This window comes from Brienomyrus brachyistius, chromosome 22 (genome assembly GCF_023856365.1).
Source record: "Brienomyrus brachyistius isolate T26 chromosome 22, BBRACH_0.4, whole genome shotgun sequence".
Taxonomy (NCBI): Eukaryota; Metazoa; Chordata; class Actinopteri; order Osteoglossiformes; family Mormyridae; genus Brienomyrus; species Brienomyrus brachyistius.
The window spans coordinates 14,230,183-14,244,826 of NC_064554.1; the positions used below are offsets into that span (position 1 = coordinate 14,230,183).

Consider the following 14,644-nt stretch of genomic DNA (forward strand, 5'->3'; position numbering starts at 1 on the left):
TGCCCTACAGCAACCGTGACCGGTTTGGGAAACGCTGCTCTAGGTCAGTGGCCGATTTTTAAATAGGTAGGTTTCTAGAACTATGTCCTACTTCAGCTTCTGTGAATCTCTGGGATAATAACCCTCAGTGTTGGCAGTGATTAAGAGCAGGGGCTGGTTCTTTTTTCCTATATTTAATCTCTGTCCCTCTCCGCCATTCCAGGAGGCAGAAGCCAACCTTGGGTGCAGTTTCAGAGGAAGGCCATCCGACTGTCCCTCAACTCTTCCTACACCGATCTGGTGGCTATGCTGACGGCGGCCAAGAGCCAGTACGAGATCGGAGGCTTCCCCTACCCACTGGGCCGGGAGGCCAATGGCACAGGTGAGGGGGCGGGGCCTTTAGGGAAGGAAGTGAGTACAAGCAGATTGTTTGTTTGTTTTCCCATAAAACATCTAATTCTTGATTAACAACAAGGATTCTTGTCACTGATGTTTCAGTTGGATATTGTCTGATTGCTTTAATGAAGTACTTGTGTGCTTGGCTGTAGGGGGAGACGGCAGCTGGGTGGATCTGACGGCGGTGGGTGCGGTCAGCACCCTCCTCTCCACCCGCGACGGCAGCGTCCTCCACGTGTCGGACCCCGTGCACGTCTCCGTCCCGCTGCCCCCCGACACGCCCCTCAAGGCGGCCACCAGCGTGCCTGTTTGGAGATTTGAAGCCAGCACAGGTGAGCGCTGCCACAGCGCGGGTCATGTGACTGTAATGGCCACACCTCCTTGGCGGTCTGGATTATATCATAGTAAACTGGTTTGTCAATAGGCATAACCAGTCCCTGGGGTCAGTCTGTGGCTTAGTGGTTTAGCACACTGGCTACGTCCAAATTCAGGGGTTGCATCCTTCAAATGACGTGGTCAACGAAGCTGCAGCCTTTGGAGATCGAGTCCTTTGAAGGTTGAGCAGAAAGCCTGGTCAAACGGTCTGCTCTCCAGATTATTTCCTATTTGTGTCACCAGCCTTTTCCGCTCTTACCCTTGAGTTGCGAGGTGCTGCTCCTCCCGCCTGGCTGGACGCACCCACCACACCTGAGGTTTGGGGCATGTTGGGTTGCAAAGGATCCATCGGGTGAAGCCTTTGCGACTCGGCCAGAGATGGACACTTTTCTGGACCGTATTCGAAGGGGGCTTTGAAATTGGACGGCCTGCTTGGATCACTGTCGCACATGCAGTCTTTGAAGCTTTAGATCAGTGGTTCTCAAACTCGGTCCTCAGGCCCCACTGCCCTGCTTGTTTTCCAGCCATCCCTGCCCTACACACTGCTGATTACCTGGATCAGGTGTGTTCAACTGACGATAGCGACGGACCTACGGCAAGTTTAAAGAAACCACTGACCACCTGGCTACAATTTAAAGGCGGGGCTACAGGACACGCCGGCGCCCGTTTTATTATTCGGGGAAAGCTCGTTTAACATGGACCCCCTACCACGGTAAACATGACAGACAGATGGCACGCAGGGGGAGAAAGGGAAGCTAATTTAAGGCTCGGGGCCACCGGCGCGTTTCGAGAATGCTGCCGTCAGCTTTTCCTGTCCGGACCGCGGCGCTGAAGGGTTAAACCAGTCTGGCTGCACCGCGAGCTTCGCCCGGCTGAAAGCCCCGTTATGCGAGAGCTCGAAGGCTTTCAGAGAGGTCGCCCCACAGTTTTCCACATAGTGGGGGCTTTTGTGTGCCTCCCGTCAGCTTGAAGGAATGAGAGGCTCGCCAGACTGGGCCTCTTGAGTGTTTGCAGCCTTCATCCAAATTTTCATTTTGAAGAATCCGATTTAATCTGAGGAATCTCATCTCGGTTCCCTCTGCTTTGCGGGATGAATGAAATGCGTTTCCCTGCAGATGTTCACGTCGCACTTATCCTCTCAGCGGTATCGACTTCGTTTAGGCAGTACGCCTTTAAGTTAGTCGAAAGTGGGGGGGGTTCTGCGGACGCCATTTTCGATGCGTCAGTAAACAAAACAGCCTCTTGAAGCTACTTTGATGCTGTTGCATTTCAGCCTTGGGGGGGGGGGGGGTTCATAGCTGTTTGCTAAATTCCCAGTTTAAGCAGTGGGAGAAGTGATGTTTAAGACTCTGTCCACAAAATAGCAGGATGCTGTCTGATGCTGATGCTGGTCTGATTTGCCGATAGATGTGGTGTAAACTCCATGAACGGCGAATAAATTATCCACACCTTTCTGTTTTTTTGTCGGAGGGACACTGTTGCCATGGTAACCTGCTCAGTGACAGAAAAGGGTGGAAATTAGTGGAGGGTAGGTGGAAAGGAAAGAGGAAGGAAGCTGTGTTTCTGTGGGGTTTTGAGGTCCCAAAAAAGCCCATTTGCTGTCCCTGGGGGATTAATCCCACAACCTGTCTTTCTATTGACTGGATCTTTCACTATAAACATGAGCAGATCAGTAGATCAGTGATCGGGATGGGTGATGTAGTCAGAGCCCCCTCGTTAGTCCCTCACTTCCCCCCACCCCCGCAAATTATGCTGCATGCCCCAGCCCATGTAAGCATACCCAAGAATAGGCTGAGTATATTTTATATAGCTTCTGTCACTCAACAAGTAGAGCACTAACAATGCATAGGCTGTGGGTTCGAATCCCATGTTGTATAACGCAAATTGCAGCCCTTCTCTGTACTGTAAGTTGCTATCATATAAACAAATAAATATGTTGGAGTGAGAGGAACCGTTTGCTTTTCAAATCAGCAAGACAGACACAGGGAGGATTTAATTTGCCCGTAAGGTGACAGTGCTGGCTGACTGGCGTCAGCGTGGACCCCACAGAAAAGCGTGAAGGAAGGGCTGTCCGGACACGATCCGGAGTGGGTGACCAGCCGATGAGGGCAGCCAGACTGGGATTTACGCTGCGTTTGCTCCCCCCCTGCCCATCTCTCACTCTCCCTGCATAGTGACTCTGTCCCCTTTCATAACACATACTTAATAAACCACGAGACAAGCTCTCCCTGAGGTGCCAAACTGACGTCCTGATCTGTGAGAGAGGGGGGGGCTCGGGATCCCACACACACCTGCCTTTTTATCCCATCTAGTCCGGATAACGGGCGACTTTATTCCCATCGTCTCCTTCGGCGCGTCTTTCCTAATCTAGCTGTTGGATCGAGCCCGTGGTTTTCCAGTCCGCCAATTGCCCGGAGTTGCCGTTTGGGATTTTTCATTTCAGTGGGTCCTGCCACGTGCAGAAGAGCTCGAGATGGGAATTAGTATTCGGTGTGTGTCTATGGGCAAAAACAGGGATGCTGGCGGAAGAGCAGAGAGCCAGCAAGAAATGGAAATGCAGGGTTTCTGACGATGACCGGGGCCGGCATGTGGGACGGTTATAACCCCCCCCCCACCCACCCACCCACAAAATGGCACTTTCTTCTATTAGAAAGGAGGGGCTGTATTTTTATTATTGGGACTCTGGAGTCAGTGCACAAAGACTGATGATTTCCGTTATTTTAACTGAAGCTTTGTGACTAGAAAACAGGAAACTGAATACTGGTAAACCTGCAGGCCATACATTAATATCGAGCTTAAAATGCTGAAGAAGGCCCTCTGCCCCACAGGGTAATGAGGCCGCCCTCTACTGCCACTCAAACAGCGCCCTCGTGTGGTCGGAATCTTAAACAACATGCAGAGCCCCTGTATTCAGGACTTCTATCTGCTGTTCCATTCCTTCGCATTCTTATTGAAGGCTGGATTTTTTTTAATGGGATCCCACTGGGATTCGTCACAGCAGAGGATATGAAAGGCTTGGAGAGGGGAAGACGGCCGATCGAGGGTTCGGGCCGTCTGGCTGAAGCGAGAATAACATTGACTGTTAGCTGACTAATGGACCTGCTGTGTGGAAGCTGAGAAGCAGACAAGGGCTGCCGAGGAGCAGAAGAGAAGCGCGTCCCCACGGTCGTTCCTTCGGCATTTTAACTCTTCAGGAACGACAAACGAAGAGCTCACCCTACGTAACACTGAGGATCGCTGTTCACCATCCATCCCGCATAGATTTCATTTCTTGTTCATATCAGAAACGACTATCAGGACCGGGGGTTGGGCATTTCGGGTCCAGAAGCTACAAATCCAGCCCAAGGTTTTGTTTCTACCGACCAGTTGAGTGTAAGGACTCTCGGACACAGAGGACTCACCTGCTTGGTAGAAACAAAATTTTGGTCTGGATTTGTAGCTTCTGGACCTGAATTGGCCAACACTGGCAGAGAAGACTGAATTAACACTCCGGCAGTGGGATCCCACTGCCGATTTCCATAGACACGTCAGTGACGTACGTCAAATAATACAAAGGTCCCCTAGACTGGATGTGGTTAAAGGTGATCGACACCCTTAACATGACTGTGACAGTTAAACCTGCTGCTTTTGACTTCCCTGGTTCCACGCTCAGGAATGAATGAAATTAATTTCATCCTCCACCCTCCTATATGAATCCCCGTATCAGGAATAAAAGGGTTTAGATTTATTTTTGCCACGTCTGTCAGCACTGGAAGCAATCAAGAAACCATTGCAGTGCAGGTTTATCTTGTTTTGCTTTAATTTTGGGGATGGGGATGGGGGGGGCGGGGGGGTAGGCATGGCAGGCTGCTGGGGATACATTTATAGAGCGCAGTGTAATTATGAAATTGCCAATGGAAGCCAAAATATGGTCAGATGTGGTTTTGATTCCAGTGAAATTGGACTTTATCCATAATACCAAATGTTCTGTATTAAATATGAAGGTCAGGGTGTGTTTTTATATTGTCTGTCATCCTTAGTTTAGTGTTTTAAAAATCCATTAACAAAATTCACTGTCCTGGAATTTGTTATGAAGGTCGATAGATGGGATTAACAAAATGTACAATTGTAAAATACAGTAGTTTATAGGGAGATTGGATGGATGGATGGACAAACGGACATGTACACATGTTATGGAGCAGTATGTTGTCTAGGGTTATACTTTGCCATTTGCCCTGTGCATTCTGGGATAGACCCCAGGGTCACCATGACCCTGCACTGCATAAGCAGATATAGGACACGGTCTGATAGATGGAATTAGAAGCACATATGTATATATGTATATTTGTCAAAAGTGTGAAGATGCTGAGCCTGACTTTGGCGCCATCTGGCGCCTGGAAGCGGAAGTGCATTCTTGTCACGCTTGCATGGATCCTCGTTAGCTGACGGTGTCTTGTGCTCTCGTAGGTCTCTGGATCAGGAACGGCACAGGATACATTAAGAAAGAGGGAGTGCAGATGGTCTGGAGCTTTGTGGCCCCTCAGCTGGGCTACTGGCTGGCAGCCTTCCCTTCAAGCTCAGGTAACTGCAGCCTCTCCTGTGATACAATAACCCCCCATTTCCCAGCAATGAACGTAATACTTACACTCTATGTTCTAACTGTGCAGTTTGTTTGTTTGTTTAGTTGTTTTATTTTTAGATATACCAAACTCCAAGCGATTAAAAACTAAAAGACATCTGAAAACAAATAGGATGAAATAAAGGTCATTCATTCCTACCCACAACAAATTCTTGTTTGCGTCTTAATAGTTAAAAATAAAATTCATATACAAATATGATTCTTCCTGATTGGCTCAGTTTGCTCAAGTTTATAGTGATACTGCATCTAATTGGGTATATAATGCAATTCAATATCTAATGAGTTTTTAAAGGTGCCTACTGAACGGCTTGTTACTTGGTATACTTTCAGAGAGAAAACAATTTGTAATTATAGGTTTGTAATTATAGTCTAAAATAAACTTTATGCTTTGGATTACAAATTGTGAACACATGAAACCATCAACTGTGTACATCTTTGACATTACATTAGTAATTCTATTCTTTGTTTAATACATGAGTAGTAAGAATAGGATTACTAATTTATGTGAAAAATACATATACTTGTTCTCTTTACTTAATGTTTTGCATTTTGGAAAAAATGTAGCTATGCTATACGAGAGCCCAAGATTACCATAAAGAAATAATGTTTCATTCAGGCTGAGAGAAAAGGCATCTTCACTTTCTTTGCAAAAGCAAAATATCACAGTGCCAGTAAGTTAAAAAGGTCAAGGTAGCTGCCGGCAAATTCCCATTCAGGCACTATAAGAAAAAAAATCCCTTTAATGGCTGAATAATTCCATGACCCATAACCCTTTGTGCATTCTCCCGCGGAATGTAAAACGCCGAATGTTAGAAAACGGGCTCAGTAACTGCAGTCTGTCATGACTGCCTGACATTTTCATCTCCTCGACGGATTAAGCTGTACTCGACGGATCGCAAACTCAGAGCACCCGTTCTTGCTTGTAACTCATAGCAACAGCCCGGTCTCAGCATGATGCTGTTATGGCGGGTTCAAAAGTCCAAAAATGATCCCAGCTTTTGCCAGCATCGTTTGGTTCTGTACCTACAGTTTAAGGGCTGATTTATGCTTAATGGTCTTGACATGATCGGCGTATTTTAACAAAAATGTTGTCTGGAACGTAAAAAACTATCAATGATTGCATCTTAACAACCTCAGTATTGTTCATTCCAAGATGAGTCCATCTAAGCGTACTTAAAACCTGGCCGGCATTTTTTAATGAATAATTAATAATTTATGGATGAAAATCACAATTTAGGTGCTTTATTAATATATCGATTACTTTTAAATGGTATTTACTTTATTAGCCACTTTACTGAAAATTACTGCACGTACAGATCTTGTGAAGTCTAATTATAATCATTCATATTTATTTTATTTTATCCACGACCCAAAAAGGATAAGCGGTTTGGAAAATGGGTGGATTATTATTCCATTTGAAGGGAGCATTAAAATGTGCTGCCCACAGCTTTCTCTGCCTTTTTCTGGTGGATATGGGCCTGAGATCTGGACACTTTGTGCAGAGCATGAGCCTCATGAAGAAATCCCTATTTTTAGCAGGTCTGGCTCTAAACCCTTCTGGCTTGCGTGACATCACCACCTACCACACCATCTTTCTCCTCGCCATCTTGGGCTCCTTGGCCTTGCTGGTGCTCATCCTGCTCTGCCTGCTGCTGTACTATTGCAGGTAATTGGAGCATCAGTGACATGCATGCTGGGAGAATTCCCGAAGCCTGGCTGTCGCAACATTATATGGAAAAAAAAAATGATTGGTTCAGTGAGATGACCAATCAGATTGTAGTGGAGGTGGGTCCAAGCACCTAGAGGAGGCGGGGCCAAGTCTTGGACCCAACTCTGCTACAATATAATTTGTCATTTCTGTGAACCAATCATTTTTCATTCTGTCCTCAGAACATTTTTTGTGTAAGTAAAACTCCCACAAGCAAGCAGAGGTAGATAGTTTAGGTCCAGAAAGCTTTGTTTCAACCAACCAGTTGAGTGCTCTGTGACTGTGACACTGTGATACTCAAGTGGCTGGTTGAAACAAAATCTTGGTCTGGATTTTTACCTTCTTTACCTGAACTATCCACCCCTGCTCTGACGTTTTCTCTTGCTTAGAGTCCCTCATTCCTCACCCCCCCAGTGTAAAAGTCTCAGGGTTTCTGCCTGGGTTTTCTTTTTCACCTGCCATTTTCTCTAGGATTGAGTTGTCTTTCCTCCATCGTTCTTCAGGAGGAGGTGTCTGAAGCCTCGGCAGCAGCCTCGTAAGATGCACGTCGCCTCCACGCTGGAGGCCTTGAAGCAGGACCAGGGCACCTCAACCTCACACCTCAACCTCATCAGCAGCAGCCATATCGAGTCGGCCTCCTCCAACGGCAACCTGGGTGCAGGCAAGGCCGAGCTCTCCTCACGGGAGGAATACTTCCGCCACATCCCCACCCAGAAGGTGCGTCAGTCCACGGTCAAGGTGGATGTGGCTGCCCGACACGGGGAGAGTTTTCCCATGAAAGTGACTCACTCGACTGAAACCAACAACCTGGACGCCCCACGGCGAGATGACAGACATCATTTCCACATCGCAAACGATAACCGGGGCTACTCCTCCGACCCCCCTTCTCCTCCTTCTTTCAGTAGCCACTACCAAGACCCCAGTCATAATGGCCGACCCCCTGAGTATTCCATGTCGCAGGCTTCAGAACCCATGGTCCGGCCCACCTCCCTGAACACCCAACCCGGTCAGCTCATCTTTTGTAGTTCCATGGACCAAATGAAGGAAAGCATGTACCGGAGCGTGGTGCCCACTTTGGTCATCCCAGCCCACTACATGCAGCTCTCCACAGACTTCTCTGGTGTGGAGCAAGCTTTGGAGCAGCAACAGCAACAGCAGCATGACCGAGAAGGGATCCAGGTGAGCATGACCCTGCCCCGGCAGACAGCATCTCATCAGCAGCAGCAGGGCCTGCAACAGCAGATAAGCGGCCAGCAGGGGGAGCCGTCGGGCACCGTTCGTATTCCAGTGCTGTTCGACGACTCCACTATGGCCCAGATGAACGGCGAGCTGCAAGCTTTGACAGAGAAGAAACTGCTGGAGCTTGGAGTGAAGCCCCACCCTCGCGCCTGGTTCGTGTCCTTGGATGGACGGTCTAACTCTCTAGTGCGGCACTCCTACATCGAGCTTGGAAATGAACGTGGTGCCAGTGGCTCAGAGTCCAGGCTGGAGACGCGTGACGGCAGACTGCAGCCCCGGAAAGTGAAGGAGGAACGAAGCGGCGCCGGAGAGCGGAGGGGTCACGGAGCCAAGGTGTATTCCAAGCTTGCCTGCATGGATGACACGGAGCCCAGTAGCAGTGACAGCCGCACTGGGATGTGCTCGCCGGATGACAACTCCCTCACCCCGCTTCTAGACGAGGCTCCCGAGCCCCGAGGAGCCACCTTCCCCCGGCCGAGTCGTAGCCGGGGCAACAGCTCGAGGAGCGGCGACAGCGAGAACCGCCGGGGTTCCGTCACTAGCCCCGAGGAGAACACCGAAGGGGATGACAAGGACGATGATGGCGAGAACAAGAAGAGTCCATGGCAGAAGCGCGAGGAAAGACCCCTCATGGTCTTCAACGTCAAGTAAGGTCTTCAGAAGCCATTTTGTAAGAGTTTACGGTTATCCCCTTGGGAACATCTCAAACCTCGTGCCCTTCGATTGTGTCATTGAAGTCTTTGCTGTAAACGGTCTGTAAGTTAAATCAAAGGAGGATAAAGAAAATCGCACTTACTTAAATCTAAGGCACAAAGCACAACTGTGAACTGGACCAACATCTGATAACCTTCCTTTCTAATTGTCGTTGTCCTTCATGCTGGAGACTGATCACCTTAACCACGCTCCTGTACATCGGATGCCTTTCGAATTGTTTGTTCGTCGTCATTTCTGCGGGCCGCAAACCTTGAGCAAAGTCGGCATTTACTCTTTGGGTTCGTGTGACATGAGAGGAAATCAAGACATAAAATAGAAATAGTTTTTAACGTTCTCTCTTTTTCAAGGTAACGCCACATAATCCGAAAATTCACCTGTCATACTTTTTTTTTTTTTTTTTTTTTACGTAACCTGCTCTTCACCTCATTGGTGAAAGATTTTGTATTGACTTCGGGAGCAAACAGCAGGTAGACGTGTTTATTCCTATGGAAAGAAAAATACATCTTTTTTTCTGCAGACGAAGGAAGGAGTGTAGATAATCCAGTTTTTTTAAGGATTGCTGTTTTTTTTATTTTTTATTCTGTAGTTTTTAGGTTGAAACGGGAGCTAAATGACTAGAGTAACTGGAGAGAGAGAGCAAGGAACTTCCAGTCAGATCGAATAAATCTATATATAGATATAACAAAACTCTTCATCCGACCGGGCTGTCCCGTGAGTTTTTTTTTTTAGTAGCAGGTTAATGTTGCTGGGGGTGGAGGGGGGGTCTTTCGTTTGTAAGTGCTGCAGAGAACACTGGAAGGTTTGCTCAATCTTTTGTTCAACTGAATTTTTTTTCATTAGTACTGGAGGCATCAAAGCACGAACACGTAAGGAAAAGAAACGCCTTCCGTTCCTGTTTGCTGAGCTGGGTGGTTCAGGTTAATATTAGTAACAAAGCCACTTAAAACTCTCTGTGCATTACAGTTGTTTCCTCGATTACTGACAGTAACCCTTCCTGTGAAAATCTTGAAGAAATAGCTAAGTATGTCGTACCGTCGGGTCTCCTCCAGCACTTTTTAGGCATGAGGCTGATCCAGGACTAAAACTGGTGCCATGCCTAGGTTTTCATTAATTAACGGGGGATTTATTTTACAAATAACGGGGGATATTATGGAGAACAAACTCTGGAATATCATTAAGTGTGGCGGTTTAAAACAACTCAACAACACTCCGCATATGCCACTCAGAACCCTATTTTGCGTAGTTGATAAATTTAAGAACAACAGAAATATTCCATTGGATATACATACACACAATAAAAACAATAGTAGTTACGTTTTATATATGACAGTTCGAAGTACAAGAATTTGAAGTGTTCTGAATTTTATATTATCGAATTTGACTGCAGAGAGATCGAGTATCTAATTCAATATAATCCTCTAACTTTATTTTGAACCATCTAATTTTGTTTTTCAACGGCATTTGTACATTTTTTCTACGCAAGTTTTTTATTTTTATTTTATATATACATAAAATTCAACAGGGTGTAAGAAAGTCACACGGTTGCAGCTTTTGGTTTTAGGTGCTTTGTGGTAATCGGTTCCCTCGAATCACTCTCCAGTATCACACCCCTCCTGGTTTGCCCGACCAAAATAAGCAAACCAGAATAAAAGACCGTTCGTTCTCGGTCGCCTTTGGCTTTGCATTTTTGCATGAGTACTGAGTTATCCAACAATGCCTTTGCTTCAAGAATTCTAGGCTTACCTGGAACTGCTTGGGCCTTCACCATACCGTCCTGTGAGTTGAGAAGAAGCTGATAACGAAGCCTGAGTTGCGCTCATCGGGCTGAGAGCTGAGTGAGATGCGCCTCTGCTCACCCACACGGCGTCCTTGCTGAGTCTCGCTCTTAAAGATGTACAGCTGAAATATATAAATTCTGGATTAGATAGATAATATAGTAAAAAGATGTTAAACACAAGATTTGTTTGTTAATTTTAAATGTGGAAAAATATTGTACTTTTCTGTAGCGTGGTTAACAATTGGTGAAATGCATATTTGAAATGCAAAAATGCTGCAATGCACCAATTGCCCAGCAATGGACGCTGCAGTCTGAAATTCTTTCGGAATTCTTTATGGAACTTCATCCCCAAAAAAGTCATGTTCCGCAGTACGTTTTCACAAAGGACTGTGGGGTGTCAAACATCAATGAAACAAGCTCCCAAGGACTGTTTGGGAGTCTCTGAGGACCAGGTTGGGAAACACTGATGAAGTGTATGTATAGGACTGCCTGCTCAACATTACTAGGCTGGAATGATGAGCCAGTTTGTAAAACCAGCAGTAGTTTTACACAGGCTACGTGTCCCTTAACAAGATATGTAAAGTATTTTTACATTACAGCAAAGTTTCTGCCTTGACTCTGGTATGACTGCACTGTAGTACTGGGTTAACCACTGTGAGGCAGAAGCAGGAATGGAGTAAAGCTGTAGGTGTGGTTCCTTGAATGAAATCTTTTCGAGTCTTTGCTTTTTGTACGGATATAAGCGAGTCTCTGTTCGGTTTCTGTCGGCTCCAGCATTATGGCTTCCCGCGGAGCTGAGGATCATGGTCTTTTTGAGTCCATTTTTTCCTCTCTTGATTCACTGTGGCAGGTAAACCTTTTCCCGTTCCTCTTTTATGTACTTAATTTTTTTTAACTCATCACCATCAACAGTTGTGATTCAATTTCTTAAGAAACTTTTAAGAAATGACAAAGGGAAACATTTGTCAGCATGAGCTCCCAGGCAATACTCCCGCAACGTGTGCAAGCGTGGACCTTTTCACGGCTCCAGTGCAGGACTGTGTAGAACAGTAACTTCGTGGCTATACCATAGCGCTCTGTTTCCCATTTGGATTACACAGCTAATAAGCTTTCACGTGTAATTTTGTCTAGCTGTTGTTGAATTCAGCTGGAGAAAAACGCCAAAGGAAAGTGTTACTGCTGAATGTTTATGGCTATTTTTTCTGCGAAAGATAACGCATAATAAAATGTAGGCACTTACTTTTCTCTTATCTGTGGTAAATATAAGTGTTTTATTGTTCAAGAAGGGGTTTTACATTTTTTTTTAGATATTGTCAATCTTCATATCCCATTCAGCAAAAGGGGAAAGGCGTTAATGCGTCTTAACAGTGCCAAATTAACCCCCCATGCCATCTTCCTGACTGGAGACCTGAAATGAAGCAAGCCTGTTTCATCAATAGGTCTCCATCTGCATTTTGGTGCCTTAGTTTCCAGTCACTTGTACTACAGCCAATCAGATTACAAATATTTTTTCCCATGCAGATTAAAATAGAAATATGTGCCTGTTCCAGAATGCACACTGAATTTTTCTCTTTTTTTGCCGTTATCCAGACACTGTAAGGAGCCATTACTTGATAGAATCGCCACTCCACAAGGAAGTTTAAATATTTTGACATTAACAAACTTTTTATCCATAAATGTAACTAAATTATAACGTTAAAATTTCACAGGGATAGTTGTATATATTTTATAAGGGGTGTTTTTCTTTTCTTTCTTCTTTGTCCTTCGTGGTTAGATCACTGGTGTGTCGCTGCTCAGCAAAATATTGAGCAATTTCTGAGGAGATATTACTTCGTCAAAGTTCTCCACCAGGGGGCAAAATTGGACAAATATGGGAAGTTTCAGGCGGTTCTGTGACTTGAAAGAAGGCATTGTTTGATATTTTTGTATTATTTATGTTGCTGTTTTGTATAATAAGAAGGTGTGGTGTAATTCGGCCTATGCGGGCAACACAGAAAGCAAAACAATGTCCTGTATGCTTGACTTGAGAAATGCCACTCGGCTCCCTCTCAAGAAACCTTTTTTGTGTGTGAACTTTGAAGTACTTTATGCCCGTTCTTACTAAAAATGTTACAATTCAAAGATTAAAGCATTTAACAAGTAATCTGGGTGCTTTTGTCCATTTAATGTGAAAATAGTACAGTATTTAATGTTCTGTCCAGTATTGACAACTGCATGTTTTTGTAGTGTGTGTGTGTGTGTGTGTGTGTGTGTGTGTGTGTGTAAATCAACCCAAGCAAAATATTTAGAATGCATAACTTCTCAATATGACATGTATATGTTTTAACGCAGTGATCTAATGTCAAATACAGTATATATTGTGCAGTACAAAGCAGTATATATTGTTCTGTTTTAAAGAGAATGGATCTGCAAATCTGCATGCCAATAACATAGGGTCAGATGGGTACATACATTTCAGTTGGGTCAGTCAAAATTATGCACTTAAACGCAGATAATATTTACAAGTTTTGTCTTCTTGCACAGAACCATCGAGTTCCAAGTCCTAAATGCTAGACGAATCGAGCACTGTTTTTGCCCATGACTGTGTTGTTGTGTTTTATTATGCAATTTGTTATGTGCGCCACACCCTGAACACGTCACAGCTCCCCACTCAATGGAGGTGGATGGTGAACCGGTGTCTGTAAGTCATGCACTAACAGCATCATGGCGGTAGGACAAAGTGGGTCCTGCTAAGGAACTGGGACGCCACGTTTCCTCTTCCTGTTCTTGGTAACCGGTATCCAGTGTATTGCCATCACTGAATTTTAACAAAGACCCTTAATTTAGTCAAGGAAAAGAAAAAAAACAAGATTTTCAGTGGACATATGAAGCATACAAGGCTTGTTTTATTTTTTGCTTTTGTTATTTCAATCGTGTTCCTAATTTCTTGATTCAGCATTGGCCAGTCAGCTTTTGCAGAGCACAAAGGACTCTCACTTCTGGAAAACAGTTCCGCTTTCAAAGACAGTTGTCACACAACTATTGTCTCACAAAATTTGGGGTCATTAGCTGTCCTCACATGGTATCATGACCACAAACGTTGTTCTCAAGGGCAGTGGTCCCTTGCTCATGCCACCTCCAGGAAGCTGAAAACAGTGGTGGTTCTAGTTTGTACGGTGAACCCACCACCCTTAGGCAGACATTGGCAGAAATACATCAGAATGTAAGTGTATCAAACTAATATACATATAAAGCCACCTATAAAGCATCAGAACAAAGTACAGGATCTTGCCTTTTAAAAATGCAAAAATACATTTCACATACTTCTATCTGTCTGTTCCTTCACATGCACACTGATTCGAATGGACATGCATAAGAGCAACATTTTCTCACTGCTTGATGAGACGCAAAACAAATGTGGAACCAAACGAAACGCCAAATATTCAGAAGTGTCTGAAATATATCCCAACTATTCACGTGAACAGTCAAATAATGGCAATTCGACTAATAACAACAAACTCAGAAATATTTGTTTTTTTCCTTGGTAATATAATTAACAAAACTGCTTCCTTTTTCGCACCAAAGTTGCAAATAACTCAAAACAACAAAATTTAAACTGAAAAATGAGAGACACCAGTTAAGTGCTTCACTCAATTACATCTTAAAAACTTTAAACACAAATAGGCCTGAATGGAGGTGTATAAGAGAACCATTTTTGTTTACCCACTACCTCTGTTCCTGCTGGTGGTGACATGTACAAAGTGTCCTAATTGATACATTCCTCAGGTCCCCCTACCTCAGCCTTCCAGTGGGAAGGCCTGAGGGCAGCCTGGCTACACCCCTTTGCCCACCTTCTAAG

The 14,644-nt window shown here is 44.9% G+C and overlaps 1 protein-coding gene across 1 annotated transcript in view; it reads left to right on the forward strand.

Moving 5' to 3' along the window:
* fam171a2a (family with sequence similarity 171 member A2a) overlaps positions 1–9,688 on the forward strand; it is a 30,196-nt gene extending 20,508 nt beyond the window's left edge. Inside the window, 5 exon segments of the mRNA XM_048991905.1 lie at positions 203–361; positions 528–707; positions 5,197–5,310; positions 6,908–7,034; positions 7,580–9,688. Of these exon segments, the coding sequence (XP_048847862.1) occupies positions 203–361; positions 528–707; positions 5,197–5,310; positions 6,908–7,034; positions 7,580–8,966 (1,967 nt within the window). The 3' untranslated portion in view covers positions 8,967–9,688.
* Positions 9,689–14,644: the final 4,956 nt, after the last annotated feature.